Consider the following 14050-nt stretch of genomic DNA (forward strand, 5'->3'; position numbering starts at 1 on the left):
CCCCAATTTATTACCCCTCTGACATCGTATATAGTTGTAACAATTCCATTGACTCTATTCCTATGCTGTACTCCATATCCCATGACTATATATATATATATATATATATATATATATATATATATATATATATACACGCACACATATACATATATATATAAAATTATAGTTGATATACAATATTATTCAGCTTCAGGTGTACAGTGCAGTGGTCAGGCAACATCAACTCTCTTTAAAAGGAACAAAAATTAATTATATAATATTTTATTATGTGTTAGCATTTCAGTTTTGTTTGTTTGGGTTTTTTGTGTTTTTTTTTTTTTTTTGGCTCATTGTTGCCAAAACAGGTCCTTGCCAAATGAAAAAAAACAAAAAGAAAAAACGTTTAAACCATTAAATAGCTGAAGACTTATACCATACATTTAGTGACAATCACCATAGGTACTGTTCAGACTATTCTTTACGACTTTGCACACAGTAGGACCACTTGGCCTCTACCACACACATCTCATTACAACTGACGTGTAAAAAACAAAACAAAACAACAAAACAACTTACATATAATTGCCCACTGCTAGTCAGAAGCAGCCTGAATACACTGACAGCTTGTACAAAGGCCTAGCCGCTTGCTTCAATCTGAAGCCACTCTCCAAAGCCATTCCAGCTCCAGGGTTCCACGGGGGATGGAGGAGCCTCTCTCACCATAGCCCCACAGTTCAACATCAGCTTTCCCCACTGCCTTGCTGGTAAACCTCCTGCACGACAATGTCCACCTCTGAATCTGCTTCCCAGAGAACTTGACTTAAGACCCCAAGTCTTTATGTGATCCAGCATGCTACATTTCTTAAAGGCTGAGAAGAAATGGTACAGGTGAAGGCTTGCCTGAGAGCTGAGAAGATAATCTGGGTGAGGGTGTTCCTGCTGAAGCAGCCATGCAGGATTCTGAGGTGCACAGAGAAGCTTGGGCCAGTCAAGGCTGCATGACAACAGGAATGTATGGGTGATGGGAGCTCTGAGACCTGGGGACCAAAGAGCAGGAGAGACCTGCTGAGAGTTGGGGGGAGTACATGCTTTCCACTCAGACCTATAAATGCAGTTTCCTGACTGATGAACAAAGGGTCGAGGAACCTGTTTCGCCGAGGGGGAAAAGAATGCGGATAGATAATAATATAAGCTTACAGGTAGTAAGAGCAATAGTATCCAAAGATATCTGGTTTTAATTGTAATGCATTAATTAAAACAAGGGTGATTTTCTTTAAGCCATGTGCTGCTACAGTTAGAGATGTTACAGTAGTGTGAGAGAGTGAGTCTTGTGTTCTAAGAAGCTGTATTTGTCAGAGAAGAGGTATGCGGCTTGTGATCTTCATCATTCCATAAAGGTCTCTCCCTTGCAACTCTCACAGGGATTGTATATAACATATGAATATGCACATATTATAAATATATAATATACAAAGCATCTCACATTTAATCAAGACACAGCCCCACCCACACCTTAGGGACTTTTGCAGGATCTACACAGGGAAAGTTCAGGATTGCTCTGAACAGGGAGAAGTCAGCAGTCTGCAACCCTGAAGAGGGCTCTCACCAGGACCTGACCATGGTGGCAGCCTGATCTTGGACTTTTAGTCTCCAGAGTTGTGAGAAATAAATTTATGTTTCTAGTAAATTGCCCGGTCTATGTAATTTGTTAAAGCAGCCTGAATGGACTAAACACCATTCTTTCCTCCTATATCAGAGAAGAAAGGTCCTCTTCAGATCTCACTTCCCTCTGTTCTGGATCCCGGGCTGTCCCACTTCACTGGGGACTTTGTGCAACAGTGCCTTCCCACATTCCTTGGACACAGCTATGTTCCAAGATACTGGGCCATCAAAACCTTTGCACACAACATACTCATCAGTTTATGTATCAGCATCATGGAGACACCAGGGCCAAAGGTGAGCAAAGGGGCGATGGCTGGGTACCACCACCAGTAACAAAAAGCATTACTTCATGATGCCGAGGTGGGCACTGGCCTTATCGAGAGATGAAGGGAAAAAGATGGCCCCAAACCTGGGATGTAAACCCCACAGTGAGATAATTCATTTTCACTTGTATATGCTAGCACCTACCCCTTCACTGGCCTGGGCTAACTCTGAGGTGACAGCAGCAAATAGAAAGGGCACTGAGTGAAGAATAGAGAAAGACATCCACGGTGTAGCCATAATTTCAGAGTCAGCCAGGGCTCCATACAGAAAAAAACCAAAATGGTTTGAACTTTGAAGGAGTGTGGAGAGACATGAGAATAACTATAGGTGAGCACCTAAGAGAGGGATGTTTGAGTGTGAGCCATTTGATTAAATGGGGCTGACATCTGGATGCTGCGATGTGCTACCAGCCGAGGCGCACTGTGATTTTAGCATTGCCCGCATTGAGCTATTTTCAGCTTTTGTATGATCAGAGTTTTCTTGCTGCATTTGATGTGGCTGGTCACTTCCTACTACTAGAAACCCCTTCCTGGCACCCGTGACAACACTCCCATGGTTTCCCTCGTTTCTTTGCCCGTTACGTCTCTGTTTCCTTCCTGGGTTCCAGCTCTTCTTCCCCGTCTCCTGGTGTCATCTACCTCTGTGCTGAGAACTTCCCAACTCTACCACTAGCCCAGCTTCTCCATAAAGCTTCAGAATCACAGACCAACATCTGCACAGTTGGCCACCTCCATCTGATATCAAGATTTGCCACTGGCTGCTCTTTTTACCTTCAGCTGTGTCTACCTTCAGATGGGAGAGAACATTTTCTTGTTTATTGCAAAAAACCTCATTTATGTCCTGAGACAACCAGTGGAAAGTTGCAACAGTACTCAGGCCATTTCAGCTGAGGGCAAAATGGACACCCGTCTTGGAGGCCGAAGACAGCAGAGCCCAGAGGTAAGACTTAGCAGAAACTCTAGAAGATGGGGCTAGGGCCTTTGGGAGAGGAACCAAAGGCTGGTCCTGCAAAGTCTTTGGTGCTCTCTGAGGCTCATCTGGAAAACACATCACATTTAGAAGGGCCCAGGGCCAAACGAGTCACCTTTGGGAGGTTTTCCCAAGGCTGAATTTCAGATTCCTTAGATGTCAGTTTCTCTAAGGTCATTCCCAATGTTGTAACACCCTCTACAGAATCCTGACCACTAACTCTATTCTCAAAGAATTATTACTCCAACCCAGACAGTTTGATCTAATGTGGGCCATTTTAACTATGAGGAAGCACTTGGTTTTTAACCATTATCTGTCTCCTCATGTCTGCTATGCACTGATTTTGTATACGTCAGGAGCAGTTCAATATAGTTGTGCACACACGGACAATTTGTCAGTAGCTATCAAAATGTAAAATACTCCTTGGCCAGCAGTGTCACTTCTAGGAATCAATTCTGCAGATACAAGAACAAAAGTATATAGGAGGTGTGATAAAAAGATACAGTGAATGTTTAAATTAAAAAAATATATATTTGGGGGCAGCCGGTTAGCTCAGTTGGTTAGAGCACGTGCTCTTAACAAGGTTGCCAGTGCAATTCCCACATGGACCAGTGAGCTGCGCCCTCCACAACTAGATTGAAAACAAAGACTTGAGCTGAGCTGCTGCTGAGATGCTGGTGGGTGGCCGGATGGCTCAGTTGTTTGGAACACGTGCTCTTAACAACAAAGCTGCCAGTTGGATTCCCAGATGGGATGACAGGCTGCACCCCCTGCAACTAGATTGAAAATGGTGACTGGACCTGGAGCAGAGCTGTGCCCTCCACAACTAGATTGAAGGACAGTGACTTGGAGCTGATGGGTCCTGGAAAAAACACATTGTTACCCAACAAAGGTCCTTTTTGTTCCAAGATCCTCTCAAGGCTCTCAGACTGCATTTAGTTGTTATTTCTATGCAGAGGTCCTGCACTTCATGATTAGATGTATTTTAGGTGTTTTATACTTTTGATGCTAATGTAAATGGTATCTTCAATTTTCAACGTTGCTGGTTTGTAGAATTAGTTTACTTAATATTAAAATTATATAAACCAACTAAACTCCTTTATTTATAATACTTAATTAGTATAGTTTTGTTTTCTTTATACACAAGTGTATCATCTGCAAATACTATTCATTTTGCTTTTTTCTTTCCAGTCTTTACGCCTATTAATTTTTTCTTGCCTCACTGCACCCACTAGTTCCTCTAGCAAAATGCTGAAGAAAAAGTGTGGTGAAGCGTTAAACCAGTAGATGCTAATTCTGCAGTGGGATTTTTATAGAAACATTATCAGATCAGTGAGGTTGCCTGGGGGCTGTGACAGAGGAAAGATCAAATGGGAGACCTGTAAGGTGGGGACTGTGAATCTTTGTTCTGTCTACACAAGTCCCAGCGCTGTTGGTATATGGCCCTCCCTCTCCATCAAGTTTCTGCGTATTCCCTACATTATCCCTTATCCTTCTCGTGCCTTCACAAGGGCCACTTGGGACGTCTTCCGTGAGGAAACTGCAGAGTAGCTCAACCCATGAAATGTATCCCTAAGCCTTCTTTCCCAGGCCTGAACGGTCAGTTAGAGCAGACGTTACTGTTCTCAGTTCACCGTTCATAAGGAGACCAGGAATTTGCCCACATCCCTGTCAGGTGTGCTCTCTCCCCTGCAGAGGTTCTCACCTAGAGGGGCCCCATCATTTCACAACAGACAGTTCAGCCATGCAAGAAGGGGATCGGGACCAGGAATTGTGAAGGAATCAACATGGGGAAACTTTACCTACACAGACACCCTCATCCCTGCCAGGTGTGCTCTCCTGCAGGGCGTCTCCAGCATGGGTCCTGCAAAGGTGCTCACAGAGGAATAGGTAAAACCACAGGAAGGAGGGCAGGAGGTATTTTAGAGATATCAAACTCTCAAATCTATGGCAGGCATGATTTCTCACCTCAAGAATTTTCCTCTGTAAGTGTCCTCACTTCCCAGGGAAAACAGTGGGGGCTACAGGGCAGAGGCCAGAAAGGAACTGAAGAGACATCAGACAGGGCCTTTATGTGCAATCACCACAGTTTATATAAGTGTATGTAAAAACATAATAAAAGTATAATACAATGCCACTTTAACATACCAACAATCAAGGCCACCGGGATCAAAGACAGTAAAATGAACCAATCATAGGAATGCGATCTCAAAAGCAAGAGTGTCTGGAGTGCAAAGCAAGTTCACATGTGTCTTTTACATACTAGTCTTAGCATCCTGTTGCAGTAGGATCGAAAGGTTATAAAGAACTGGTATTAACTAAAAAGGTAGTCTATGTTGTACTTTTATTTACCAATAAAAAACAATATTCAGATGGGTGAAGCAGGCTTGCCTGAGGTCACACAATCTGTGAGTAGTTGAGCCAGGATTTAAATCCAAGACCATCTGGTTCAGAACCGAAGTCTTTCCACCATTCCAAATTCCCAGTGAGGGAGAGTAAAGGCAAGACTTCGTCCAGAAGCATCTATTTCAAGATCCAAGATACTTCCAGAGATAAAGGTCAACTTATACGCTTGAGATGGAAAAATACATAAACATCACCTTTACTGAATCTGATCAACCCATCTTTCCATCTTTGCACAAGAATTTTACATGTACCCTTAGGAGTCATGCTAAGCCCCGCCTTATAATGCAGTTTCTAGGAATTGATTTTTTTTTTCTTTTTTTTACACAACCTTTCTTCATAGGGAATTACTGTGTGGCCAAAATTATGATAAGCTAATATTAGCAATTTCACAATGCCTGGTTATTGGTATGTAGCATAACAAGGAATATGTAACTTGACAACATTCTGCATAGATAATTTGTTCTACTGACCATTCAGTTCCTAACTTTAAAAGCTTGACATGTCATGGTGAAAATGTCCTTCATTTTCATAATTATTTCCCATCATCTTTGCTGAGTTAGGTATTATCACATTACAGACATGATTTCTCCTATAAAATTTTATCCATAATGACGTCTTCCACAAACATATCAAATTTATCAGGGTTCCAGTATTTAAGGCTTGAGCTAATACTGAAGGCTTTTCTGTGTTCAGTTTGTTATGGTTTTACTACTGTTATGAATTCTCTGGTGCACAGTGAGTTGTGACTTCTGGATGAAGGCTTTTCCACATGTAGCACACCGATAGGGTCTCTCTCCAGTATGGATTCTCTGATGTAAAACAAGGTCTGACTTCTGCGAAAAGGCCTTTCCACATTCAGCACATATGTAAGGTTTCTCTCCGGTATGAATTCGCTGATGACCTGGGAGGTGAGATTTCTGAGAGAAGGCTTTCCCACATTCAGTGCATATATAAGGTTTTTCTCCTGTGTGAATTCTCTGATGTCCAATGAGATGTGATTTCTGACAGAAAGCCTTTCCACATTCACTGCATTTATAGGGTTTCTCTCCAGTATGCGTTCTCTGATGTATGATGAGCTGTGACTTCCGGGAGAAGGTCTTTCCACATTCAGTACATTCATAAGGTTTCTCCCCAGTATGAATTAACTGATGTGTAATGAGTTCTGTCTTTCTGCTGAAGGCTTCCTCACACTGAGCACATTTGTAGGGTTTCTCTCCAGTGTGAATTCTTTTATGTATAATGAGGTGGGACTTCTCACAGAAGGCTTTCCCACATTCAGTACACTCATACGGCTTCTCTCCTGTATGTGCTCGATGATGTATAATCAGCTGTGACTTCTGGGAGAAGGCCTTCCCACACTCTCTACATTCATAAGGTTTCTCTCCAGTGTGAATTCTCTGATGTATAATGAGGGGTGATTTCTGAGAGAAGGCTTTCCCACAGTCACTACATTCATACGGTTTTTCCCCAGTGTGAACTCTCTGATGTATAATGAGGGACGATTTCTGAGAGAAGGCTTTCCCACATTCAGAACATTCATAAGGTTTCTCCCCAGTATGAGTTCTCTGGTGTACAATAAGATGAAATTTCTCACTGAAAGCTTTTCCACATGCACCACATTCATATGGTTTCTTTCCAGTATGAATTCGTTGGTGTACAATAAGCTGTGACTTCTTGGCAAAGGCTTTTCCACATGTAATACATAAACAGGTTTTCTCCCTAGTTGCAGCATTCTGATATTGAATAAGGGATTGTTTATTGGTGAAAATGTTTCCACACCGGTTATCATCACAGGGTATTACTCCATTTTGAATTTTCTCAAGATTAGAATTGGACGTATCTTGGCTAGAGGATTTTCCATATCCAAAACTCTCATCAGGGCTTTTTCTTGAATTGGTCTTATTACAACTAGGTAGGTCAATATTCGATTTCAAGTACTTTTTAAATGCATCACAGTTATAGGGTCTCTGTCTTGAAGTATCTGGTTCTATGCACTCTTGAAACATTTTTCCCAATGCATTATATTTATGGCCCAACTCCACAGTCACTGTTTTGTTATTGATAACTGTTACTTGACTGAAAGTTCTGTCTTGGTTTTCGGGGCATCTCTGCAGCTGGCCATCACCTTGACAGATTTTTAAAATGGAGTACAATGAACCATCCTTTGTGACTCCTTTCCATGTCTTATTGTGGAAGGAAAACGACCCCAAAATACATGATTGGGGATTGTCAAGGTAACTCTTCCTGTCTAAAGGAAAGAAAGATAAAATAAAACAATCATAAAGAACAATTAACAGAATGCAGAGGAGAAGAACAAATGAGTGATCCAATGCAGTTGATGAACTCAGAAAATAGGGCTAGAGACAGGCCATCTTCTAACAGTACATCCATTATCAGGTAAATGGATGGACAGGATGTTAAAGGGATATATTCATGAATAACTTGACCTGAAGGAGATGGAAAAGTGTCTGGATTATTTTCACTCTAATCTTGGATTACTCTTCTAGAATTTTCCCATTTCCCCTGCTTTCTGAATGGAAATGCTTTTCACCTTTTGAATTCATTTATTTTATAAACCATTTGCTACATATCTACTTAACAACTATTATCCTGCTATCACTATTCAAAGAAACAATGCTTTCTAGTACTCAAAATATTTTAACTCTCCTCAGTCTACTTTCCTAATTAACAACTAACACAAACCACAGAAAATCCAAGATCCTGTTATGGATTCATGATCAGATTCACACCAAAAATCCAACCTTGAATTCCACCATTCCCCATAAATATCACCTCTACATGTCAAATAAAACTAGCAAAGTTCTCCCAGAAGAACCGTATTTCCCTAACTCCACGATTTTATTCATATACACCCCCACAGTTTGCCTTTACCCTCCTCCCATGGCGTCATCAATACTTAACATATCTTTCAAAGCAGCTACCGCTGCATGCTCTGAAAAATACCTTCTCAAATTCTGTTGCATCTCTTTAGACTAATTTTCTCTGAACTTTTTAAAAACAGTAACTGTATTTGACATTTAATTTAATGTGCCTGCAAGTCTTACCTCCTAAAGTACAACCTATATTCTTGAAAGGAATTTGCCTTCTATTGTCTTTAAGCCTTATCATAAAAGGCATTGTATATGTATATAATAGAGACTGAGGATCAATAAGAAATAGCTCTCCCCTATAAAGACTCACAATTACTTAATTATTTGTTGAATGCTTACTAAATTGTCAGCACAGGAGCAAAGAAGAATAAGAGATTTCAATAAGAATAGAAACATAAGCCTCAGGCATCAATCAATTAAAACAACGGTCTTGTCTCCCATCTGCCTGATTTTCACCTGGATAGATCCAATTTGACATGTCTCTTTTTATGATCCATGGATCTTCTCCTTGTTCCAACTTGGAGATGACATCTGGTTTGGAAAGTGGATGCCCTATTGAATGGAAATCACAGAGAAATTGGAATAGATTGCACTAAAAAAAGAAGAGAAGGTGCAGTTTAAGTCTACAATGAAGCAGTCCAGCTAGCACTTAGCAAAATAATGACCTCTATTTGGGGAGGAATGAAGATCATAAAAATCATTCAACATGTCAGGAACCACCTAACCATAGAACCTGATAAGGAAAGGGACTTGATTACACAAGTCCGAGTTATGCAGGGAAAGCATCCTTACCCACTGAGACCAGGTGGCTGTAGTTCTCCAGCATCACATCCCTGTACAGGGTCCTCTGAGCAGGGTCCAGATGCTGCCACTCCTCCTGGGTGAAATCCACAGCCACGTCCTTGAACGATACTAACCCCTGTAACAGTATATTCCTGTTTAATCTGAAGTGATCATTCCCACCATTTCTACCATAGTATGTAAAACTATACCTACACCTGGTTTTCTACCATGGTATTTGGGAAAAAAACAATGAAAAATCCTGTCTTTAGCAAGAAGAGCCAGACAGATCAGGAAAACAGAAGAGGTTAATCAGAAAATGCCGACCTGTATACAAATGATAATTTAATAAGTGATAAGGGCAGCATTCATATAACTGGTAGGAAGACAGACTATTCAATGGCTAGTATTATTCAATGGCTAGTACTGAAACAACTGGATAGTCAATGGGAAAAGAATAATATCGAGTCCACATGTTCTAGGCTGAATTGTATCCCCTGAAAATTCATATGTTGAAATCCTAACCCCCAATGCCTCAGAATGTTACCTTATTTGGAAATAGGGTTGTTGCAGGTGTAATTAGCAATAGGAGGTCATTAGGGTGGACCACAATCCAATATGACTGATGCCCATATCAAAAGAAGACATTTGAACAGAGAAACAAATAGCTATAGACGGAAGGAGATATGAAGAGACGTGGGGAGAAGATGGCCGTCTACAAAGGAGAGAGCCCGGAACACATCCTTCCTTCACAGCCCTGAGAAAGAGCCAACCCCACTGACACCTTGAGTTTTGACTTCTAGCCTCCAGAACTGTGAGAATACCTTCCTGTTGTTTACTCGGCTCAGTTTGTGGTACTTTGCTATGGCAGCCCTAGCAAACTAATACCATACCTTATGTCTTAGAAAATAGAAAAAAATACATTCTGGATGCAGCAAAAATTTAAACTCTAACAAATACCCAAGACCATAAAAGTAACAAAAAAGCATGGGAGAATTTTTATTAATAATTATAGGGAAGGCCTTTTTGAGAATGACGTTAAAAAAAGGGAAAAGCCACATTTAGAGAATCACAGAATGTCAGAGTTCTTGAAGATCATAATCTAATCCCCTCATTTTATAGGAAAATAATCTTAGCTTCTCCTAAATCTTACAGTTCTCCTGTATGTGTACATGCAATAGCTAGTAATAAAATGAAATAGATCAGTGACAGTAGAAATACCAAAGAACAGACTTAACAAAAAATGGGCAGGAAACATTCATGAAAACAATACAGCAAATTATTGACATGACATTAAAATAAAGGACTTAGGTAAGTGTAGAGCCATAAGGTATTTCTGGAGGAAAAACTGACTATTTTAATTATGTCACCATTATGTTCACATTAGTTGTCATCTAATAGTGGGATCTGAGTGATCTGTATTATTGTAAACGATTTTTCAGGTTTTTTCCTAAATATTCCACTATTATCAAATTTTGCTTTAAGAATGAAAGCACATTAAATATTGTTTCAAATATCAACAGTCCCCTGCTTAAAAGCCTTCTTTGGATCCGTCCTTACATATACAAATAATCTTATCTCAATCTTACGGTCTCTCTCATCCCACACTAAGTCCCCTATTCATACCATCAAGCTGCCAAACATTTAATTTGTCCTCTTAACAAACCTATTAATTTTCCCATTTTATGTTTGAGAAAATTGAGGGTTACAGTGCTTAACTAAATACTTGCCAGACGTTACACACTAACTATGTGATTGATTGACTCAGATTTAAAAGCGGGTGTTCTGATTCCATACTTGGGTTCTTGACCACTGTGCTCCACACTATGTCCTTGATATTACAAACAAGGTCTTTTATATTTTACTTTGGTACCACCCAGAGTCCAACTTTCCATGAAGCACCTCCCACTTTAGTTTTCCTAAAATTCTCACTCTTCCTAGAATCACTCTGCTTGTTCTACTTTTGCTTATGCTGTTTCTCATTCTCACCCTGCTTCCCTCAGGATCCCAAGTTCAAGACTCTCTATTTAAGCCAATTCCCAGCTTCCTCGTTGCTCCCCTCTCTCTGCTGTAACAGTTCCTTGCTCTCATGTCTATTATAGAGCTTTTTTGTGTCAATATTGGTTTCCACAGTGTCTACTCCACTTTTCTCTGCATTCCTCCCAGGAAAGAACCATGCCTAAATCTCCTTGAGATATTCCACAGGTAGCCAGTGCATATAACATATATTGGGTAGAAACGTTTGCTAAAAAGGAATCAGGAAAGATTATAGAGAATAAAATAAAGTTCATGTTAAGGTAAAAATATTTTTGTGCACCAGTCAATTATATTCTTCTGATCTGAAGAAGAGCAACATGAAAAAGATAATAAATATGGAATGCAGAAGAAATCCATTCTGATAGGAAAATTAATAGATACAATTCTAACATTCTGGTTTTGCTTTATTAAAGATATTTGAATGTTTCAATATACTAAATACATATACCTCTTATTATTTTTGAAAAAATATTGTGCATAATCAGTAGGAAATTGTACTTTTGTCATCTACAAACAATTTTTATAGCTTGGGTGACTTGGAGAATGAAAGAGATGGCACAGATGGAAACAGAGTAAATGTTAGAATAGACATGTGCAAAAAATTATGTTTAATAATATATATCTATCCCATTATGTCCAAAATAGCATTTTAACATGTAATCAATCCTTAAAAATTGTGAGTTTTTAAAATTACATCTTCAAAACCCAGTATGTACTTTACACACATTTCAATTCAGACTAATCTATTTCAAGGTCTCAATAACCACATGTGGCTGGTGGCTCTGTATTAGACAACACAGCTCTAAAATGACTAACATCCAAGAAGGGAAAAAAACCTGTTTTTTTCCACAAGACAACTCAGTTGTTAAGCTCTACTATAAAATATACATAAGGATTCCTAATGTAAAAGCTCATTTCAAGATTTGACAATAATAATGATGTAATAATAACAACAACAGCTAACACTTAAATAATAGAACAAACCTTCCCCAGTTATAGTTCTAAGCATGATTTTTACGCACTTAAATCTCACAACAAGCCTATGAGGATCATAATCTCCATTTTACAGATGAGAGAACAATCCCAGTCAACTACAGGAAATATGCATCCGCTAAAATAATACAGGAGAATCTGTGTACTGGTGTGGAAAGATATTAAAAATGTATACAAAAGGCCGGCCCAGTGGCTCAGGCAGCTGGAGCTCCACGCTCCTAACTCCGAAGGCTGCTGGTTCGATTCCCACATGGGCCAGTGGGCTCTCAACCACAAGGTTGCCAGTTCGATTCCTCGACTCCCGCAAGGGATGGTGGGCTGCGCCCCCTGCAACTAGCAACGGCAACTGGACCTGGAGCTGAGCTGTGCCCTCCACAACTAAGACTGAAAGGATAACAACTTGAAGCTGAACGGCACCCTCCACAACTAAGATTGAAAGGACAACAACTTGACTTGGAAAAAAGTCCTGGAAGTACACACTGTTCCCCAATAAATTCCTGTTCCCCTTCCCCAATAAAATCTTTAAAAAAAAAATGTATACAAAAATCTTTATATTGGACAGTGAAGTTAAAAGTCAAGTTGCAGAACAGAATGTTTACTATAACATTATTTTTCCAAAAGAAAAGCACAAGAAAATAAGAGACATTCTCACACATTCGTACTTTCATATATACAGACTTACTTGCAGTTATACAGTAAAAGGTTTGGAAGATTAAATACAAATGGTTAACACCGATAATCTCAGAAGGAGTAGTTTAAAACTGAAAGGTCTCTCACTTTTTAATTTTTAGCTTTTTATATAGTTTAAAATTTTTATGCCATGTCTATGGTGAATGTTGACTGGGAGAAAAATATAATACAGACCTTTAACAAGGGAAGAGCAGAGAAGGAATGGGTCTTGAGTTGGGCAGTAATCCTAGAAACTCACAAAACCACAGTAAAGGACACGGAGCATCACAGATCCTAACTCTCCAAAGTTTTGCCAGATAATTATAATTCAAGAAATGTCTCTTGAGAGGCATATATATTTTGGAAGACCATTCAAAATGTATCCATTCTATGTCATCCAGATTTTATTGGCAGATAAAGCTGGACAATAGGAAGCCTCCGTAATCAATTTGGTCCTCTAAAGCAGAGGTCGACAAAGTTTTTCAGTAAAGGTATGTATTTTCAGCATCGTAGGCCATGCGCTGTCTGTTGTACTTACCCCAATTCTGCCACTGTAGCAGGAAAACAGCCATAGACAATATGTAAGCAAATGGCAGGGCTGTACTACTGATAAAACTTTGCTTATAGAAACAGTTGGACTGGGCCCACATGCGATAGTTTGATGACTCCAGTTCAAAAGGATAAAGGTCAAGGAGTTTGGCTATGACACTGATACCTTCCCTGTAGAAGAGATTTTATGATACAGCTACAAGAAATGTACTATTGCATTTAGCACAGGAATGTTGGTGAGCACACTGTGGATTCCATCACCTAGAGAGACTCATAAAGGAAACTTTAGTATTATATGGCAAAAAATCATTTCTTTCCATGGGAAATCGACCTGCTTTCTCTTTAGAGGATTGCAAAGCATGCAACTGATGATGCCTGCAAGAAAGATCAGAAAAATTTGTACATCAATTTTCAGCCCAGGTTATCTACATATTACCTAGCAACTCTTTCTAGGTCTTGATCTTTATTTTGACTACTTTCCCCTAACCCAAATTTTAGCTCTTTGCACTTTTCCACTTGATTGTATGGAAAATCAAGGAGGAAAATTTGAAAATAAAAATAAATGCAACTCACCTGGAACGTCATCCTTTTCTGCTCTAATCGAAAAGGACAGATGCCTGTAAAAGCAAAACTGGTGATCAGAAGGGCGTTTTCACAGACCGGACCCAAACTGCAGCTTCCATATTCACCAACCTAGAAACAACTACCGTGTTTTCCTGAAAATAAGACCTAGACAGACAATCAGCTCTAATGCATCTTTTGGAGCAAAAATTAATATAAGACCCGGT

The 14050-nt window shown here is 39.7% G+C and overlaps 1 protein-coding gene across 2 annotated transcripts in view; it reads right to left on the reverse strand.

Annotated features, from left to right (window-relative positions):
• Nucleotides 1-5075: 5075 nt before the first annotated feature.
• ZNF300 (zinc finger protein 300) overlaps nucleotides 5076-14050 on the reverse strand; it is a 50081-nt gene continuing 41106 nt past the window's right edge. The window contains exons 5-8 of one of the 2 annotated variants that reach the window (XM_033096914.1): nucleotides 13836-13879; nucleotides 9027-9153; nucleotides 8691-8786; nucleotides 5076-7591 (exon numbers count right to left, since the gene is read on the reverse strand). In XM_033096914.1, coding sequence (XP_032952805.1) covers nucleotides 6033-7591; nucleotides 8691-8786; nucleotides 9027-9153; nucleotides 13836-13879 — 1826 coding nt within the window. In that variant the 3' untranslated portion in view covers nucleotides 5076-6032. Of the gene's footprint in view, nucleotides 7592-8690; nucleotides 8787-9026; nucleotides 9154-13593; nucleotides 13782-13835; nucleotides 13880-14050 lie in introns of those variants that run through there. The other variant, XM_033096915.1, reaches the window with a different exon arrangement.

The sequence above is a fragment of the Rhinolophus ferrumequinum genome, chromosome 24, assembly GCF_004115265.2.
Source record: "Rhinolophus ferrumequinum isolate MPI-CBG mRhiFer1 chromosome 24, mRhiFer1_v1.p, whole genome shotgun sequence".
NCBI classification, from domain to species: Eukaryota; Metazoa; Chordata; class Mammalia; order Chiroptera; family Rhinolophidae; genus Rhinolophus; species Rhinolophus ferrumequinum.